Source organism: Perna viridis, chromosome 4 (genome assembly GCF_037379345.1).
Source record: "Perna viridis isolate PV_CMFRI_1.1 ecotype Kerala chromosome 4, ASM3737934v1, whole genome shotgun sequence".
Lineage (NCBI taxonomy): Eukaryota > Metazoa > Mollusca > Bivalvia > Mytilida > Mytilidae > Perna > Perna viridis.
The window spans coordinates 53,008,652-53,026,841 of record NC_142448.1 but is presented as its reverse complement, the minus strand read 5'-3'; the positions used below and the strand labels follow the sequence as shown (position 1 = coordinate 53,026,841).

Genomic DNA, 18,190 nt, shown 5'->3' with positions numbered 1-18,190 from the left:
CACAAAATTTGACCGGATCAGTTTTGTGTACGGAACAGAGCACCTGAATCTCATTTGTATCATTAGTGCAACCTTATATGTGATTGATAACAAGGAATGTCTTTTTAGGTTTTGAACACTAAAGAGTGCGTCAATTTTCAAATTTTACTACTTCTCGTTTGCAAACGGCAAAATATAAAGTTTCAATGCTTGAAGAACGTCAATGGCAGGTTATATTGTACGGAATAACATCGTCTCAGAAATCACGTCGTTTTAGGACATATATTGTAAGGGCTTTTGCCACTATATTATGTTACACGATGGTAATTTCAATCACTTATTTGCAGAAATTTGACAACTATAATTTGAATAATTGTATAATGTTATACATTAAATTCTCATGACAACCATTTTTAAAATATGATCTTTTGCAAGTCAAGCATAATTTCCTATCCTCATCATTATTATTTTTTTAACTATTATCCTTATGAACATTTAGTGGTGTTTAATTTATTATTTGAAAACCGAAATAGAGAGGAAAAAACTGTCAATTGTTGAAAGGATCTTTAAATAACATGGCAAGGCCTACACAAGTGTGTGATGAGTCCTTATTTGACTTAGTGTCACTGGAAGTTCATACATTACATTTTTTGTGGATTTTATCTTATAACTTGAAAATCGTAATAGATAGAAAGAAGGTTTCAATTGTTAAATGATCTTTATGAATAGGTATATAAACGTACTCCAGCGTCGAAGTTGTATGGCAGCTCCTTGTTTGAGTTATTGCCCTTTGGAGATAAAAAAAAATTACGATAAAAACAGGGCCAAAGTTTTTGGACGTGCCCATATAAGAGTGATTTCTCACGACAGACTAATTTTGTATTGTTTAACTTGAAAGTCGTAATAGATAGAAGCATGGGCTACTTAAGCCCCTAAGAGTTCCATTTGTATGACAATTCCTTTTTGAACTTATTTCGCTTCAAATTTAAATAAAACATATTTTCAGGCTCTCCTGGGCCTCTAGTTTTACTTGTTATTACAAACTAAAAGTGACTTGCACATAATAACAGCACAGTCTGAACAACTTTTGGGTAGTAATTGTTTATTTTCAGTGCTACGTTGCAGGCCAGAAATTCAACTCGACATCGAAATAGATTGATTGATTGATTGTTGGGGTTAAACGCCCGAGCAGCAATATTTCAGCTATATTCAGGCGATGAACATGAAATGGATGGTACACAAGGACAATAGGGTCGAAAAATTTTGGTTGCCACTAGAAAAAGGGGGGGTGGGTAGGGTCGGGCAATTTAGCCTCCTGTGGAAAGGTGCCTACTCCTATCGAATACCACACCAGGTTTCTTTAACGTGCGAGGAACGTGGCATCTTTCCCAACACGGTGCACCACTATGGTTTGCGGTCAGGTTTTCCGTATTATAGCCTGACAATCCCAGCGTGTAACACGCCAGGGGTACCCCATTCCACCATCTGGGGCACACATCCCAGTTGCTCTGTGGACAGAGCGCCTAGCCCCTGGCTAGGTTTCTGAGCACTATTTAGTCGCCTTTTACGACAAGTTAGCGCTGCTGCAGGCCTATTCTTTTGACACCCGGACCTGCACGGGGATCGAAATAGATAATTAAATAGATAATTAAATCAAGTAATCATGCAGCCAGTTCTATTTACAGAAACAGTAAAGTCTCATTAATTTAATATTCATACAGTGTGACTGGTTTCCATAACGGTTTATTCTGTTGATATCGCCAGAGACTTCAATACCAGAACTTTCGCCGTAATGAACAGTTGACTCAAATTTTGCATCTCCTGGTTCCGTTTGTATAACCAGTAGATATCTGGTGTCTTGTTTATCACTGTAAATATAGCTTCTAATGGAAAATCGTTCTTCCATTGATTTGTCGCGTTCAAAGTTCGATTTTACTAAAGAAGCACTAAGAGTTGATTTAAGTCTTAATGTCGCACACTTATCCATGTGCTTTTGTAACATGGCGTTAATTTTAGTGAGAACGACATTTGCCATTTCTTGTACTCGTTTACTCTTGACATCAACTTCCTGCGATGAGTAACAAGGACAGTAATGTTCTGGAATATTAGCGTCGTAACAACTCCGCTTCTCTGGGATAGGACGAAACAAAGAAATACCTTTCTCTGCATTAGAGGTAGTTGCATCTTGTATAAACTTTCCTTTCAAAATATCTTTCAAAGTTTTATACACGTCAAAAGCAGTAGTCAGTCTTTCAGTATTTTTGAGTAAATTTTCGTGAACACTTGGGTAACGTTCTTTTATATGCTTGGGGATAAACATGGAAAACATAGGCAGCATTCCAGTGACCCTGCCTATGTTGGTGTTTTGAATTTCACTATATCTTGGTCCATGATCCGAATAGAAAATTAGGACGGCATTGTCAAGATGCCCAGATTGATGCATCCACTGAAAGAATTCAGAGCTGTCCTTATCGGCATGGTTGTAAAAATTTATATAGTCATGACCTAACTCAGTATTAAATGTAAAACCGAATTTTCGCAGATTCTTATATGTTTTGATGAAACTTTTATAATATTCTATTACGATTTTGTGTTTGGGAGTATTACCAACACATAAGTACGACGAATCACCTACTTTCATATTTTTGTATTCCATAAATAGTATAACTTTGCGAACATCTCGATTAGTTATCGGCTTGACTTTATCTGCAGCCATAAAGAATGGGTTGTTGAAATGGTCAGCTGGTTTTTCTTTAAAACCTTTAAAGGAGAACAATCTTGGATAATCTTCACTAAATAATGTAGCATATCCATTCCGTGAAAAGTCGTTCCATATAAAGGGAATTTCTTCCAGTTTACTAGTTGGTTCGGTTCTATTTCCGGTGAGGAGAGAGATTAAATTTGGCCACGTGTTGTCTCCTACTTTGGTATAGCCATTAAAAGTATATGCCTCTAAATTGTCCTCAAGGTATTTCAACGTGAGAGGCATGGTCCTCCGTGCAATGAGGTTAGAAAGTGCATCATATCCATAAAAATAAACACTCAGATTTTCCTCAGATTCGTTTTTAAGGTTTTTCGATTTCATAATAGATTTATAATCAACCCAATAGAGAAGACCGTCGTATACCTGAGCGTCTCTATTTGTACACTTTGCGTATACAAAATCATTGGCAATATAAACTGGATTTGTACACGACAGCGATTCCCCAAATGTCACGGTTTCATCGTTTATCCACACAACTGGTTGACACAAACAATTTAGGGTAGAATATTTGTAAGCGCTTTTCAGAGTTTGGTTAACTCGTACAAATCCATCCGAGTCAATGAACATTAAGGGTTCGATCGACTCGCACTGCAACGGATTCACCTCCCAGAAGAATTCTGCTATAGAAGAGTCGTGTATGTTGAATTTAGGTAAAACACATGCACTTTTAGTGTCAAGGTTTTTATAGTAATGGAAGACTGGTTTGTTAAACTGAACGTTGAACATCAACACGACAATGAAAGCAATCAGCGTTAATAATGTTTGTTGTTTACATTTATTAGAAAATCTACACAGGTTCCATGTATACCGCATCGACATCTTAATATCATAACTGGCTGATCTTTCTCATATATTCTGTCTGAAAATACAAATAACGCTTGAGAGATTAAATAAGCCGATATACAATCGTCAAAACTCTTATTTTAAAAGTTTTTTAATACATTATAGGCAAATGATGTGAAAGATTGGGTTGACCGAAAACAGCCGGATTTTCTTAGTTTCCTCAAAGTTAATACGAGTGTTATCTTTCATACAGTCAATATATTAAACGATCCCAAAACACTGATTGGGAGGTAGGAAGGTCCAGTCGTTACATTTGTTTGTTTGTTTGTTTGTTGGGGTTTAACGTCCGAGCAGCAGTATTTCAGCTATATTCAGACGATGAACATGAAATTGATGATAAAATGAACATGAAATGATGATGAAATGAAAAAGGGATGGGACACAAGGATAATAGGGTCGAAAACTTTTGATTGCCACTGGAAATTGTGAGAAGTGGAAAGGGTCGGGCAATTTAGCCTCCTGTGGCGGAGCCCTATGGTTCCTACTCCGGGAGAATACCACAGTAGGGTTCTTTAACGTGCGAGGAACGTGGCATCTTTCCCAACACGGTGCACCACTATGGTTTGCGGTCAGGTTTTCCGTATATAGCCTGACAACCCCAGCATGTAACACACCAGGGGAACCGCATTCCACCACCTGGGGCACACATCCCAGTTGCTCTGTGGGCAGAGCGCCCTAGCCCCCGGCTAGGGTTCTGAGCACTATTTAGTCGCCTTTTACGACAAGCTTAGCGCTGCTGCAGGCCTATTCTTTTAACACCCGGACCTGCACGGGGCCCAGTCGTTACATTAAACGATTCCAAAACACTACGATTGGGAGATAGGAAGGTCCAGTCAATACACTAAACGATTCCAAAACACTGCGATTGGGAGGTAGAAAGGTCCAGTCATTACATTAAACGATTCCAAAACACTGCGATTGGGAGATAGGAAGGTCCAGTCAATACATTAAACGATTCCAACATACTTCGATTGGGAGATAGGGAGGTCAAGTCATTACATTAAACGATTCCAAAACACTGCGATTGGGAGATAGGTAGGTCCAGTCATTATATTAAACGATTCCAAAACACTGCGATTGGGAGGTAGGAAGGTCCAGTCATTACATTAAACGATTCAAAACACTGCGATTGGGAGATAGATAGGAAGGTCCAGTCATTACATTAAACGATTCCAAAACACTGCAATTGGGAGGTAGGAAGGTCAAGCCATTACATTAAACGATTCCAAAACACTGCGATTGGGAGATAGATAGGAAGGACCAGTCATTACATTAAACGATTCCAAAACACTGCGATTGGAAGATAGGAAGGTCCAGTCATTACATTAAACGATTCCAAAACACTGCGATTGGGAGATAGGGAGGTCCAGTCAATATATTAAACGATTCCAAAACACTGCGACTGGGAGATAGGAAGGTCCAGTCATTACATTAAACGATTCCAAAACACTGTGATTGGGAGATATGGAGGTAGTCATTACATTAAACTATTCCCAAACACTGCGATTGAGAGATAGGAAGGTCCAATCATTACATTAAACGATTCCAAGACAATACAATTGGAAGGTATCATTCATACAATTAAAACATTAAACGATTCCAAAACACTGCGATTGGGAAGTAGGGAGGTACAGCCAATACATTAAACGATTCCAAAACACCGCGATTGGGAGGCAAGGAGGTCCAGTCATTACATTAAACGATTCCAAAACACCGCAATTGGAAGGTAGGGGGGAACAGTCAATACATTAAACGATTCTAAAACACTGCGATTGAGAGGTAGGGAGATACAGTCAATACATGAAACGATTTCCAAACACTGCAATTGAGAGGTAGGGAGGCGCAGTCAATACATGAAACAATTAACAAACACTACGATTGGGAGGTATGGAGGTACAGTCAATACATGAAACGATTCCAAAACACTGCAGTTGAGAGGTACGGAGGTGCAGTCAGTACATGAAACGATTCCCAAACACTGCGATTGAGAGGTAGGGAGGTACAGTACATTAAACCATAAAAAAAAAATAAATAAAATTGGGTATCATTCCGAAGTCCATGCTCCCAGGTTTTAGTAGTGTCCGAGTTGCTTATTTATTTTTGTTACTTTGTATGTATTATTTTGGTTATTTTATGCATGTTTTTTGGTGTGTGTGCCTGTTTCCAATGTCTGGTCTTTGTCCCTGGAGAACATTCTTTTGATTTCCGCAAAAATCTCGGTTCCCTTGATTATTCCATCAATACATTAAAAGATTCCAATTATTACAAGAATATCATCACTACTAAATCAAAAGGGGGTTTAGACCGAGGGTAAGAAATTTAGGATAAAGTACACTTAAATTTAGCCCCGTGCGGGTCTGGGCGTCAAAAGAATAGGCTAGTGGCACTCTGTCCACCGAGCAACTGGGTTGTGTGTCCCAGGTGGTAGAATGGGTTACCCTTGGAATACTACATGTTGAGTTGTTCAGGCTGTAATACGGAAAACCTGACCGCAATCCACAGTGGTGCAACGTGCTGGGAAAGATGCCACGTTCCTCGCACGTTAAAGAACCCTGTTGTGGTATTCGATAAAAGTGCATTGTAGCAATCTTGGCGCTCCGCAACAGGAGGCTATATTGACCGACCCTATCCCTTCTCCCTTTTTCCAGTGGTAATCAAAATTCGTCGACCCTATTATCCACGTGTCCGATCCCATTTTTCATTTCTTCGTCATTTCATGTTCATTTATCACCAATTTCAAGTTCATCGCCCGGATATAGGTGCAATATTAAACGCAATTAATCAATCAATCACTTAGATGTACGTGTTTCACTCCCTTCTGGAGAAATCATGCTTTAATACGAGCTACGCGCCCATTTTATAGCATTAATTCAAATACTTAGTCTAGTATCATAACTGTATGGATAAACCACTTCGTGAAACTTTGTATCACACAATTTATAAGACAACTACATGTTGAAAACTCTGTGGTTACTACATGCATGTACATCAACAGGCAGTAAGTTCGGATTTGTAAACGAGTCTGAAATCCAAGATATTAATAATATTATTTCACTTTCCGCACGTTGAAACAAAATAATGTGATCCCTATGACAAAATCCGCGGACAGGATAATACCGTAAACACCGTTTTAAGAACAATAGGACATTTTACTACATTGCGAAACTTGATATTCAAAGTTACAGAAGAGAACATAAATAGCCAGGTATCTGTTTAAAATCAAGTTGATTTAAAAGGCTTAAAATTTGCCCTTAAGACGATCATAGACCAAAATGTCTGGGAAGAAAACTCTGTTAGAAAACAATATGAAGACTAATCAACTTTACAACAAAAATTCTCCATATCCTTAAGGCTTCTATTTTACATCCCGCTACAGCATAACCAGCTAAATGTATTTATGAAAAATGTTTAATTGCAAACAAAGCACGCGATACATTTCATGATAAATTTTGCTATATCATATATTTAGATTAAATAGAACTTTTTTGTATATGCATTATGAGTGTTTGCTTCAACTCTATATTGTCTACCCTATACCATACATCTAGACCTATATCGCAATCACACCCCTTGACCAATATCGCACCACTTCACATAACATACTTGGGGTATGGTTAAAATATATGATATAATGAACAAGACTTGTTAAATCTGTATCACATGCTGTATCGGTGTGTTCCCCGAACGCCTACTGGATTAAAACAACAACTCATTAGGTATAGGGATTAAGAGGCCTCTCAAGGGGTGTGTAATTATTAATTTACCTGTAAAATTACCTGTAATTGAAAAGTAGACATTCATAATTTAATAATGTGTAGTGATGGACCCTTCATTTTAGTATAACATTTATATAATTCTCTATATCTATATATAAAATAAGAATAAAATTGTAGATTTGCAATAAACTATATTTCATAATCTCATATAAATAAATAAAAGCTAACAACATTATTCATGATGTTTAAAAAATAATAGAAAATTTAATATTTTGCAATAATTATTTTCAAAGTAAGCATTATCTAACAGTTATTATACTGAGCAAATATTTAAAAAAATAAATAAATAATTCATAAAACAAACTAAGTGGTCCAAGCTTTGCACAATTTGAAGCAATTAAGCAAATAACTAAATGATTAAAGTCTGGAACTTAACAAGCTGCCTGTAATTGCTGTCCAGTGATTCGTGTTCATCATGTCAGCTTATGTGAACAAAATGATGAGATATGGAGTAAGTGTAATTGAGACAAATCCCATTAAAGATTTTGTAAAAAGTGCAAGTGAATTACACATTTTTGTAACTGTTATGACTTTAGGCTTGCAGATAAATACTTAGAATTTACTATTTTGACAAGTTTTCTATAAGAGTTTTTTGTAAATTGATAACAAGTAACAATTACATCAATTATAATGTATACTTTTTATTATAGATGGCAGAACATGGACTTCAATTCACTGCAACCAAGGCATATCTAGACTTCGAGACAGCTGCTCACAATGCGATCAAAGATGTGTTTCCAGGCGTATATACTAAGGGATGATTCTTTCATTACGCACAGGCCATCTGGAAAAAGACACAAGCCAGTGGACTACAAATACCGTACCGAGACAACAATGATGTGAAAACGTTAATGAGACGTGCTGCTATTCTTCCTCTTATACCCATGGACGCCATTGAGGATGTTTGGTTCCAGGCTCTTGAAGACCCTGACGACGCCAGCATCACACAAAATAACTCAGACTTTTACAGATTATGTCACAGAGCAGTGGGTGGAAGGAGACCGAACACGTTGGAACCACTTTGGAACACAAGGACCCAGAACCAACAACAACATCGAAGGGTGGCACAGCAAAATAAAGAAGATGACACAACAAGCCCACCCCAACATATTTACTGCAATTAAGATGTTTAAAGATGTTCAAAATGCCAACGACATCAACAGAATACAGAGAGCAGCCGGTGGAACTACCAGACCACGCGCCAAGAAATACATGAACATCGACCGCCGTCTCGCCCCATTGAAGAACCGTTACCAAACAGGAATCATAGATTTAATGACGTATGCTGACTCTGCTTCCGAACTTCTTCACCTTGCTTGAACATTTCTAAGAACTTAAAAAATGTGATTCATGTTTTCATTTGTGACATTAGTGCTGTACTGTGATATGTGCTTAGAATAATTATGTTGTTACTTGTTGGAAATTCATGTTTTATATTAATATTTATATTAAATTACATATAACATTTGGATAACATGAAATTGAAAACATTGGAATAGTGCTGTACTGATAATGTATGTCTGTATGTCATTTATTGTTATAATTTTATGTTGTATGCTTATTTATATTTCATATGACATTTAATGAAATAAAATTGAAATCTTACATTTAGTCTTTTATAATTATAATAAAAATATATTTCATAGGTGAAAACAACAAATGTAAAATTTAAAAAATATAGCCATATTATCATCAATAAATTAAATTTTAATCTTTGATGATATTTGTATATTTTATATTTGTATATTTTATATTTGTATATTTTATATTTTTATCTTTGATGATAATATTTTTATATTTTATATTTTTATATTTTATATTTGTATATTTTATATTTTTTTTTGTTGTCATCTATTAGATATAGATGTGTAGAATTTGACATAAATTCACAAAAAATACAGGTAACTTTAATTGTATGCCCCTTTAGATGGCCCCTTAATCCATAAAATTAATGACATGTTGTTTTAATCCAGTAGGCGTTCGGGGAATAAACCGCTGTATCAACCCTCGACCTATTTCATCCCGCGGGCCGGTGGTCCTTGGGGTGATATAGGTGTCTTGGGCTGATACAGCATGCGGTATACATTTTGACATGAAATTTTCAATATGTATCAATAGCAATGCAATGGCAGAACAATACAAGCGAAAATACACAAATCGTGTATTAGTCTGATAAAAAAGGAAAACGTAATGTGACGAAAAAATAAAAGTGAATGTTGAATTTCTACATACCTACGTTTTATGTCCGTTACACTAGAATGTCATTAAATGGAACTTGCCATTGTGTTCATAGCACACCAGAAATCTGTGATCAATATTACAGTAACCACTGAACCATTCAATAGGTATTTAAAGAGTTAGCAAATATTTATAATAAATTGAGCTATTTAAACATTCTCAACGCCTTGTTTCTATAGCCTCCCGCAGGCCATTTAAAATTTAAAAAAAATATGTTTACATAGATATAGGCTAATAGAGGGATCAAGGGGACAAAACCTCGATCCTCAGAAAGCTGTGGTCGTTCATGCCTGTATGAGGTGTGCAAAACCTCGACCCTCAGGAAGTTCTGGTCGTTTATGACTAGAGGAGTGAGAGAAAAACCTCTATAGTCGTTCATGCCTTGAGTATAAAACCTTCCAAAGACCCCGAGTAAACTTGCTTGAGACTATGTCCATCATATAAAATCTAGTATTATTGTTCGTTTAGAACATCGATCATTTACACCATAGGTTATACATGTATAAACTTATGATAAGTTATGTTTATAGGAATATGGATGATGTTATAAACTATACTCGGCGTCACATAAATAAGATAAAGTTAAAATTTGAATAAAAATATTTTCTACGACTTTATTGACACCTACCTCGTTTAAATTGTCTTAAATGACTTGCTCGTTCGTTTAGCCAAACGGCTTCTCCCTAAACATTGAATCGTTAAATTCCGGTCAGATTTTAATTCTCGGTGCCGATATTTACATTACGAACTTGGTTTGTAAACAGATCGTCCCGTAGAAACCAACATGGCAGATATTAGTATGGGATTTTCCCGTAAGGATTTGTTACGCATGATTTAAGCTAATAAGCGACTCGTTGGTACTAACACGTCATGCATATATGCGAACTATCTTCATATTAAATATCGACCCGTGCAGGTCTGGGTGTCAAAAGAATAGGCTTGCAGCAACGCTAAGCTTGTAGTAAAAGGCTGGACCTCCTTATCTCCCAATCGCAGTGTTTTGGAATCGTTTAATGTAATGACTGGACCTTCCTATCTCCCAATCGCAGTGTTTTGGAATCGTTTAATGTAATGACTGGACCTTCCTATCTATCTCCCAATCGCAGTGTTTTGGAATCGTTTAATGTAATGACTGGACCTTCCTATCTATCTCCCAATCGCAGTGTTTTGAATCGTTTAATGTAATGACTGGACCTTCCTACCTCCCAATCGCAGTGTTTTGGAATCGTTTAATGTAATGACTGGACCTACCTATCTCCCAATCGCAGTGTCTTGGAATCGTTTAATGTAATGACTTGACCTCCCTATCTCCCAATCGAAGTATGTTGGAATCGTTTAATGTATTGACTGGACCTTCCTATCTCCCAATCGCAGTGTTTTGGAATCGTTTAATGTAATGACTGGACCTTTCTACCTCCCAATCGCAGTGTTTTGGAATCGTTTAGTGTATTGACTGGACCTTCCTATCTCCCAATCGTAGTGTTTTGGAATCGTTTAATGTAACGACTGGGCCCCGTGCAGGTCCGGGTGTTAAAAGAATAGGCCTGCAGCAGCGCTAAGCTTGTCGTAAAAGGCGACTAAATAGTGCTCAGAACCCTAGCCGGGGCTAGGGCGCTCTGCCCACAGAGCAACTGGGATGTGTGCCCCAGGTGGTGGAATGGGGTACCCCTGGCTTCTTACATGCTGGGGTTGTCAGGCTATAATACGGAAAACCTAACCGCAAACCATAGTGGTGCACCGTGTTGGGAAAGATGCCACGTTCCTCGCACGTTAAAGAACCCTGCTGTGGTATTCGATAGGAGTAGGAACCACTGCGCTCCGCCACAGGAGGCTAAATTGCCCCACCCTACCCATCTCTCCCTTTTTCTAGTGGCAATCAGAATTTGTCGACCCTACTGTCCTTGTGTCCCATCCCATTTTTCATTTCATCATCATTTCATGTTCATTTTATCATCCATTTCATGTTCATCGTCTGAATATAGCTGAAATATTGCTGCTCGGACGTTATACCCCAACTGTCAGTCAGTCATATTAAATATAAGAGAGACAACTCTAGCGGTAAGTCCCGACGGTTTAAAAAGTAGAGCTTCAATTCGAAAATGTGTTGTATGTGACGTCGAGTATAATAGATTATAACTTAATACAAAACAGAAAACTAATTCAATTTACTAAAGATTTAATGTATTGGACAAAATATCTTAATTGACACAAGTATATAATTTGAATACAAAATGTAATCACTCAAAATTATAATGAATCGAAATGTAATCAACTCAATGTGACACAAGTAATCAAAACAAAATATACAGATTGTAATCACCCAAAAAAGCAGTCAAAACAAGTACACAGAAAAGTAATCACTCAAAACAAAGTATATAAAATGTAATCACTTAAATTGAATTCATAAGTAATTGTATCAAAGATTTCTTAAAGTAATCACTCAAAACAGACATTTTATCATATTTTATTTAAATATACAGAAAATAATTAATTGTAATGGAAATGGGAGGTTAAGTGGTCTAGAAAATCTGGTTTAACCCATCATTTCTATCTACCTAGGATACCATGTACATTTATGTTAACTTTACATTTTTCTTTAACATCACATATGCTATCAGGAATATTGATGAAATGGTTTACCAAATAGTTAATAATTCAAGCTGCATTAATTAAACTCGTATTACAAGTACTTTTTTAAAAAAAAAATTATCCTGTTGAAATATTATCATCATCATTGCATGACCAATCTTCATATAAAGTTTTATCAAATTCATTTAAGGGATGTCTGTTACATTTTTTTGGTCTATGAGAAAATAGTGTCAATCATGTGGTGCACACTAAATATTGGGCATTGAGGTTATTTCAAATAGACAGAAAAAAATATAATTGCCATTCCTTACAATTTAATTTTAGTATCAAAATTTAAGGAATAGATTGTCAAAAAGAAAAGGTTTATGTCAGTTTTTGCCAGAAACATTCTACAGTGCAAAGCACTGCAGTTCTTTCCTCTTGGTGGTACTAAAGATTTTACTACAAATCATAAATTTTAACTCATCTGATATAAATTTTGGCACTAACAAAAGAATAACTAATTGTCAAATAAATTTTACCCAGGTTATTGTCCAGATATCAGGAAAATGCTCTTTTTTGTCCCAAATCCTGAACTATTCAAGTCATAACTCTCAAAATAAATACAAACTTCTTTTTTGTGGTACAATTAGAGAAATCCTCAGGACAAGAAACCAAATGTTTTATGTCATCACAATCACATTACAAAATTCAGTCTATGAGATGATGGACAAAATTTTTTACCTTATCAGAAAGCGTGCTATATCTGAAATTTTACCTAGTGCTAAAAGGCAACATCAGAACTACATTGCCATTTCTGCTAGATCTTATAGGGCAACTTTACACAGTTTTTGCCAGAAACATTCTACAGTACAAAGCATTGTAGTTCTTTCCTCTTGGTGGTACTAAAGATTTTACTACAAATCATAAATTTTAACTCATCTGATATAAATTTTGGCACTAACAAAAGAATAACTAATTGTCAAATAAAGCAATCAATATTTTCTTTTTTTTACAAGAAATGCTTTCCTTTTAAAGTATGACATGATCGGATAGATCTGTGAAAAATCCTTTTTAAGTACCAGTAAAGTCAGGCCATACCTACCAACCCTACCCCAGCCCTTAACCTCTTGATACTACTGCTGAAGTCAACCCCAAAAAGCTGTGGCAAGTATGGAGTACATCATTCAAGCTTAGTACAGCTCTGAATTTGATTACAATTAAATGTTTGTTACACAAAACAAGAATTTAACTATATAGAATCCAAGTGGTCAAAGGACTTAACAGCTTTGAATAAGACTTGTACAGATGGACTGACAAATGATTTCTCGTGGAGGGTGTGATAAAAATTTGAATAATAAATGTATGTCCTAAATGATAATTACATTTGTTCCAAAATCCAGCTGGTTGATGAAAATGGAAACTTGCTAAATGTCTAAGCACACAATAATAGTAACGAACAAATTTTACCCAGGTTATTGTCCAGATATCAGGAAAATGCTCTTTTTTGTCCCAAATCCTGAACTATTCAAGTCATAACTCTCAAAATAAATACAAACTTCTTTTTTGTGGCAAGGCATTTTGTGGTACAATTAGAGAAATCCTCAGGACAAGAAACCAAATGTCTACATATGATGTCAACAACAGCACCATACCATCATAGGACTGCATTTTGTTTTGTATCAAATAAAATAATAGGGCATTAATGGAACATTACGTGATACCCACTACATAATGGTGAAAAAAAATAGGATGTTAATCGAACATTAAATGATTAGCCCCACATAATCATGATAATGGTGAAAAACAGGAATAACAAAATGTTCAGAATGGTCTTACTCAAAAACTACATTTTGTATTTTATGGTATTTATCAACTGTGCAAAGTTTAAAAAAAATCATTGATCTTTCTTCAGGTTACCATTTGTAAACAGACGAGGGGCAGACAGAGGGACAGATGGACTCTTTTTGGAGGGTATCATACCTTGCTCATTTGTTTGGTAAAAAAGGAATAAGTCCAGTTAAAATTTATAAAAAATAAAATCAGACCAGACTAGAGATACATGTCATTACAACCAATCATGCTAGAGATACATGTGATTACAACCAATCATACCATACTTGGCGTAACATCACGCAAGGACCATTAAAATGGCCACTGACTGTAAAGGACACCTTTCCTTTGGTACCTATATAGACCGGCTGGATTTGAATATATGCACAATGATCATATTTAGCATGTCAATCAGATATGTTTGTATGGTAAACATGATGATTATGATTATCATGTAAATAGTACACATAATAGTCATGTTGTCACAAAATGTTGTTATTTAATTGTCAATTTGTTATATTTGTTTTGGAGTAAACTAGTCACATTATTTTTCCTAGTCATTTTATCTTGGTGTAAGCTGCACATAAACACCACCATCTGCTCTCATAATGATCTCTCCAATGGCACACATTTCTTCTCTCTTCTGTGTTGCTTTCACTCTGTATTTCCTCAGAATTGATGAAATCATAGCTTTTTCTTCCATTAAGGCAAACTTTTGGCCTAAAATATGAAAGCCTTGTAAAAATGTATAACTTTTCTAACAATACATATTAACAATGCCTTACTTTTGTAAGCCCAGTTTGAAAACCTTAACATAAGCTGCAATTATGGACACTGCATGTATATCTCAGCTTAAAAATCTTTTAATTTGGATTAACACAACATAGTTTTGTGAATATGATCATAGTAGACTTTACAGTACAGAAATGTTTCACTAAACATAACCACATAAAGTCTGAAAGTTAAAATTACTTCACACATGTGAATCTCCAAAAAGACAAACATTTACTATAAAAATACTGCACTTCAAATGTTTAATAAATTACAATAAAATGCCTCGCAGGATGCAGAATGATACAACAGTGGAGTCTGAACCCTGAAAAACTGGTACATGTATGAGAAATTTGAATTAGGCATTTCCTTAAAATGATTAACCTCCATTTACAAGCAAATTCAATGATAATATTGCTTCATGTTAATCTACTTATGATGCCTGATCTTCCTATAAAGTTTCAACAAAATACAAAGAATATTTAAGGAGGAATCAATGTGCTTACAAGAGGCATGGACAAAGTGGTTCCTATTGCTTGTGGAGAATCAGTGGTAGATCCAGGGATTAACAAAAGTGTATGTGTTCGCACCCCAAATTGTTCCTTAAGAAGATGAGAAGCATTTTGCATCATACTAAGTATCTAATTTGTTGAATTACATATTGAAGTTAAATAATATTTCATTATGAGAATTTTGTGAGAAAATTGGAAAAGTTCAACATGTTAAAACTGCTGGAAAATTTGCCAAGTATAGCATGTTAAAACTGGGGGAAAATTGGCCAAGTCTAGCATGTTAAAACTGGGGGAAAATTGGCCAAGTACAGCATGTTTAAACTGTAGGAAAATTGGTGAAGTACAGCATGATAAAACTGTGGGAAAATTGGCCAAGTTCAGCATGCTAAAACTGTAGGAAAATTTCGAAGTTCAACATGTTAAAACTGTGGGAAAATTGGCCAAGTATAGCATATTTAAACTACGGGAAAATTGGTGAAGTACAGCATGTTAAAACTGTGGAAAAACTGGCCAATTTCAGCATGATAAAACTATGGGAAAGTATAGCATGTTAAAACTGTGGGAAAACTGGCCAAGTATAGCATATTTAAACTGTGGGAAAATTGGCAAAGTACAGCATGTCAAAATTGTGGGAAAATTGGCCAAGTTCAGCATGATAAAACTGCTGGAAAATTGGCAAAGTTCAGCATGCTAAAACTATGGGGAAAAATTATTGAATTTCTCTACATCAAGAAGTACACATCTACAATATGTATATAAATACTGTGCAATGTTTATATAATATTAGTTCAATAACAGACAAAACACCATCTACACCCACTGAAAATATAGAGAGAAAACAATATACCAATATACATAATGACAAAGGAATGGTTGGATACCAAAACCATATCCTGGTGTTGTTTCACAGCCAAGATAAAAAAAAACATACCTATACAGTTTCTAGGACCAGCAGAGAAAGGTACATAGCTGTATGGATGTCTAGATTTGATGCTTTCTACTGAAAATCTATCTGGATTAAATTTCTCAGGTTCAGGGAATTGTTCTGGGTCCATGTGTAAAGCAAAAGTTACCAGTATACAGGTTGTACCACGAGGAATTGATACATCATCTGAAACAAAGATATTGTAATGGTAACCAGTATACAGGTTGTACCAGGAGGTCGGAGGAACTGTTACATCATCTGAAACAAAGATATTGTAATGGTAACCAGTATACAGGTTGTACCAGGAGGTCGGAGGAACTGTTACATCATCCGAAACAAAGATATTGCAATGGTAACCAGTATACAGGTTGTATCAAGAAGAACTGTTACATCATCTGAATCAAAGATATTGTAATGGTAACCTGTATACAGGTTGTACCTCGAGGAATAGTCATGTAACCACAAATTAAGTTGAAGGTAAATCAAATTAGTTCTAGTGTGTAGGCTGATATTTAAAAAAAAAGTAGTGTAAATTGTAACAGTCTACATTTTCAGGAAATTCAAAAGCAATGGGGAATTAGACTTTGTTTGTGTCTCCCCCTGTATCATGGCAATGAAAAATCTTTTAAGGTGTTGTTAAAACTGAGTTCTAAAAAGTAACTAAGACATACCTGTTAATCCATGAAACAAAAAGGAATATAGCAAGGCTACAGGTACTATTTCATAGCATGCAACCTACCAAGTTTCATGAGCTTTGGTTGAGGAGTTCTAGTGAAAAGCTGCCTCAGTTGTACATTTTTGGAAATTTTTCGGTTTAAAAAGGCATCATTCACACAAAAATTAACAGATCAAAATGTAAAATAACAAATTGTGTCCTCACTTCCTACTTACTTTCATGGTACTGAAGCTTTGTAGAAATTGTACATACAATCAAAGGAGCATTACCTTATTAAAATTCAGCAGACAAAAATAACCTAATAATATGCACAACTACACAATGTGTCCTCACTACCTACAAAGTTTCATAAAATTCTGTTTAGCATTTTGCGAGGACTTGTGCTTACAATCTGCTTTAGTAGTATATTGCATGAAATTTCAAAGATTGAAGAGGCATAACTTCCTAAAAATTCCTTGTAAAATGCACAGCTACATAGCATGTCCTCACTATTTTCTAAGTTTCACAAAAACTGTGCAGTAGTTTTCAAGGAGTTTTGCTTATATAAATATGACAGACAGACAGCTGGACAGAGTTGAGGGAAAATAACCAAGACATATCATAATTGGTCAATAACTATAACTTATCATTGTCTGAAGTAACAAGGAACTTCCAACAACAGAGAAGTAATTATTTGTACACAGCATCTTATAATTTTACGGTAACTTTTTTTCAATTATTTCAGATTATAAAAAACAATAACCAAATTATGTCACCTAGCTATGAACAAGATAAAAACTACAAATACTGTGAGCAAGTTAAAAAAGAGAGTACCCCTGTTAAATGTAAAACCCTTAAGGTTGATTATCTCCATTTGGAGTTTTGTCAATAATTATATTCCTTCATGCACATCCAACTTCCAAAAAAAAAAATCATCAAAATCCTTGTGTAGTTTAGGATGAGTCACACTAGGTTTTAAAATGTTAAACCCTTAACACTTTCAGTTCTGCAGTTTCAATTTTCTAGCTCCCTTAGAAATACACCAACAAAAATTACATTTCTTCATCACACATATCTATATATGACAGCCAACTTTTCTACATTTTTATTAAAATGCCCTGAATGCTCCAGGTGGAGTTGTGCTTAAAGAAGTTTTAACAAGTAAAGTCCTGAAATTGGAATATTTCCCTTTGGAGTTTTCTGAAAACAATGATATTGCTTTGTGCACAATAACATTGAATGCCCAACCTCCTTATAAAATTCACTGGTATCTCTTGAGCTGCGCTTTCAAGGATAATCCCCTTTTGGAGTCCTCTGAATGTATAT

General features: G+C 35.5%; 2 protein-coding genes across 9 annotated transcripts in view; both read right to left on the bottom strand.

Moving 5' to 3' along the window:
• Window positions 1-1,277: 1,277 nt before the first annotated feature.
• On the bottom strand, window positions 1,278-10,365 carry LOC148620533 (uncharacterized). 5 transcript variants are annotated; one of them, XM_088581454.1, is made up of 3 exons: window positions 10,229-10,364; window positions 8,001-8,146; window positions 1,278-3,602 (listed from the first exon to the last, which is right to left on the bottom strand). In XM_088581454.1, exon 3 carries the CDS (start codon window positions 3,560-3,562, stop codon window positions 1,655-1,657), a length of 1,908 nt encoding a protein of 635 aa, XP_088437580.1. In that variant the 5' UTR covers window positions 3,563-3,602; window positions 8,001-8,146; window positions 10,229-10,364; the 3' UTR covers window positions 1,278-1,654. The 5 variants fall into 5 exon arrangements, with proteins under 5 accessions (XP_088437580.1, XP_088437579.1, XP_088437577.1 ...); XM_088581453.1 differs by lacking the exon at window positions 10,229-10,364 and adding an exon at window positions 9,595-9,708; XM_088581451.1 differs by lacking the exon at window positions 8,001-8,146 and having other exon boundaries at window positions 10,229-10,365.
• Window positions 10,366-11,759: 1,394 nt separating this feature from the next.
• Window positions 11,760-18,190, bottom strand: part of LOC148620530 (cytochrome P450 4V2-like) — a 59,425-nt gene continuing 52,994 nt past the window's right edge. For 2 of the 4 annotated variants that reach the window (XM_088581455.1, XM_088581456.1), the window contains exons 11-12: window positions 16,216-16,467; window positions 11,760-14,721 (exon numbers count right to left, since the gene is read on the bottom strand). In XM_088581455.1, coding sequence (XP_088437581.1) covers window positions 14,564-14,721; window positions 16,216-16,467 — 410 coding nt within the window. In that variant the 3' untranslated portion in view covers window positions 11,760-14,563. The remainder of the gene's footprint in view (window positions 14,722-16,215; window positions 16,468-18,190) is intronic. The other 2 variants (XM_088581457.1, XM_088581458.1) reach the window with 1 other exon arrangement.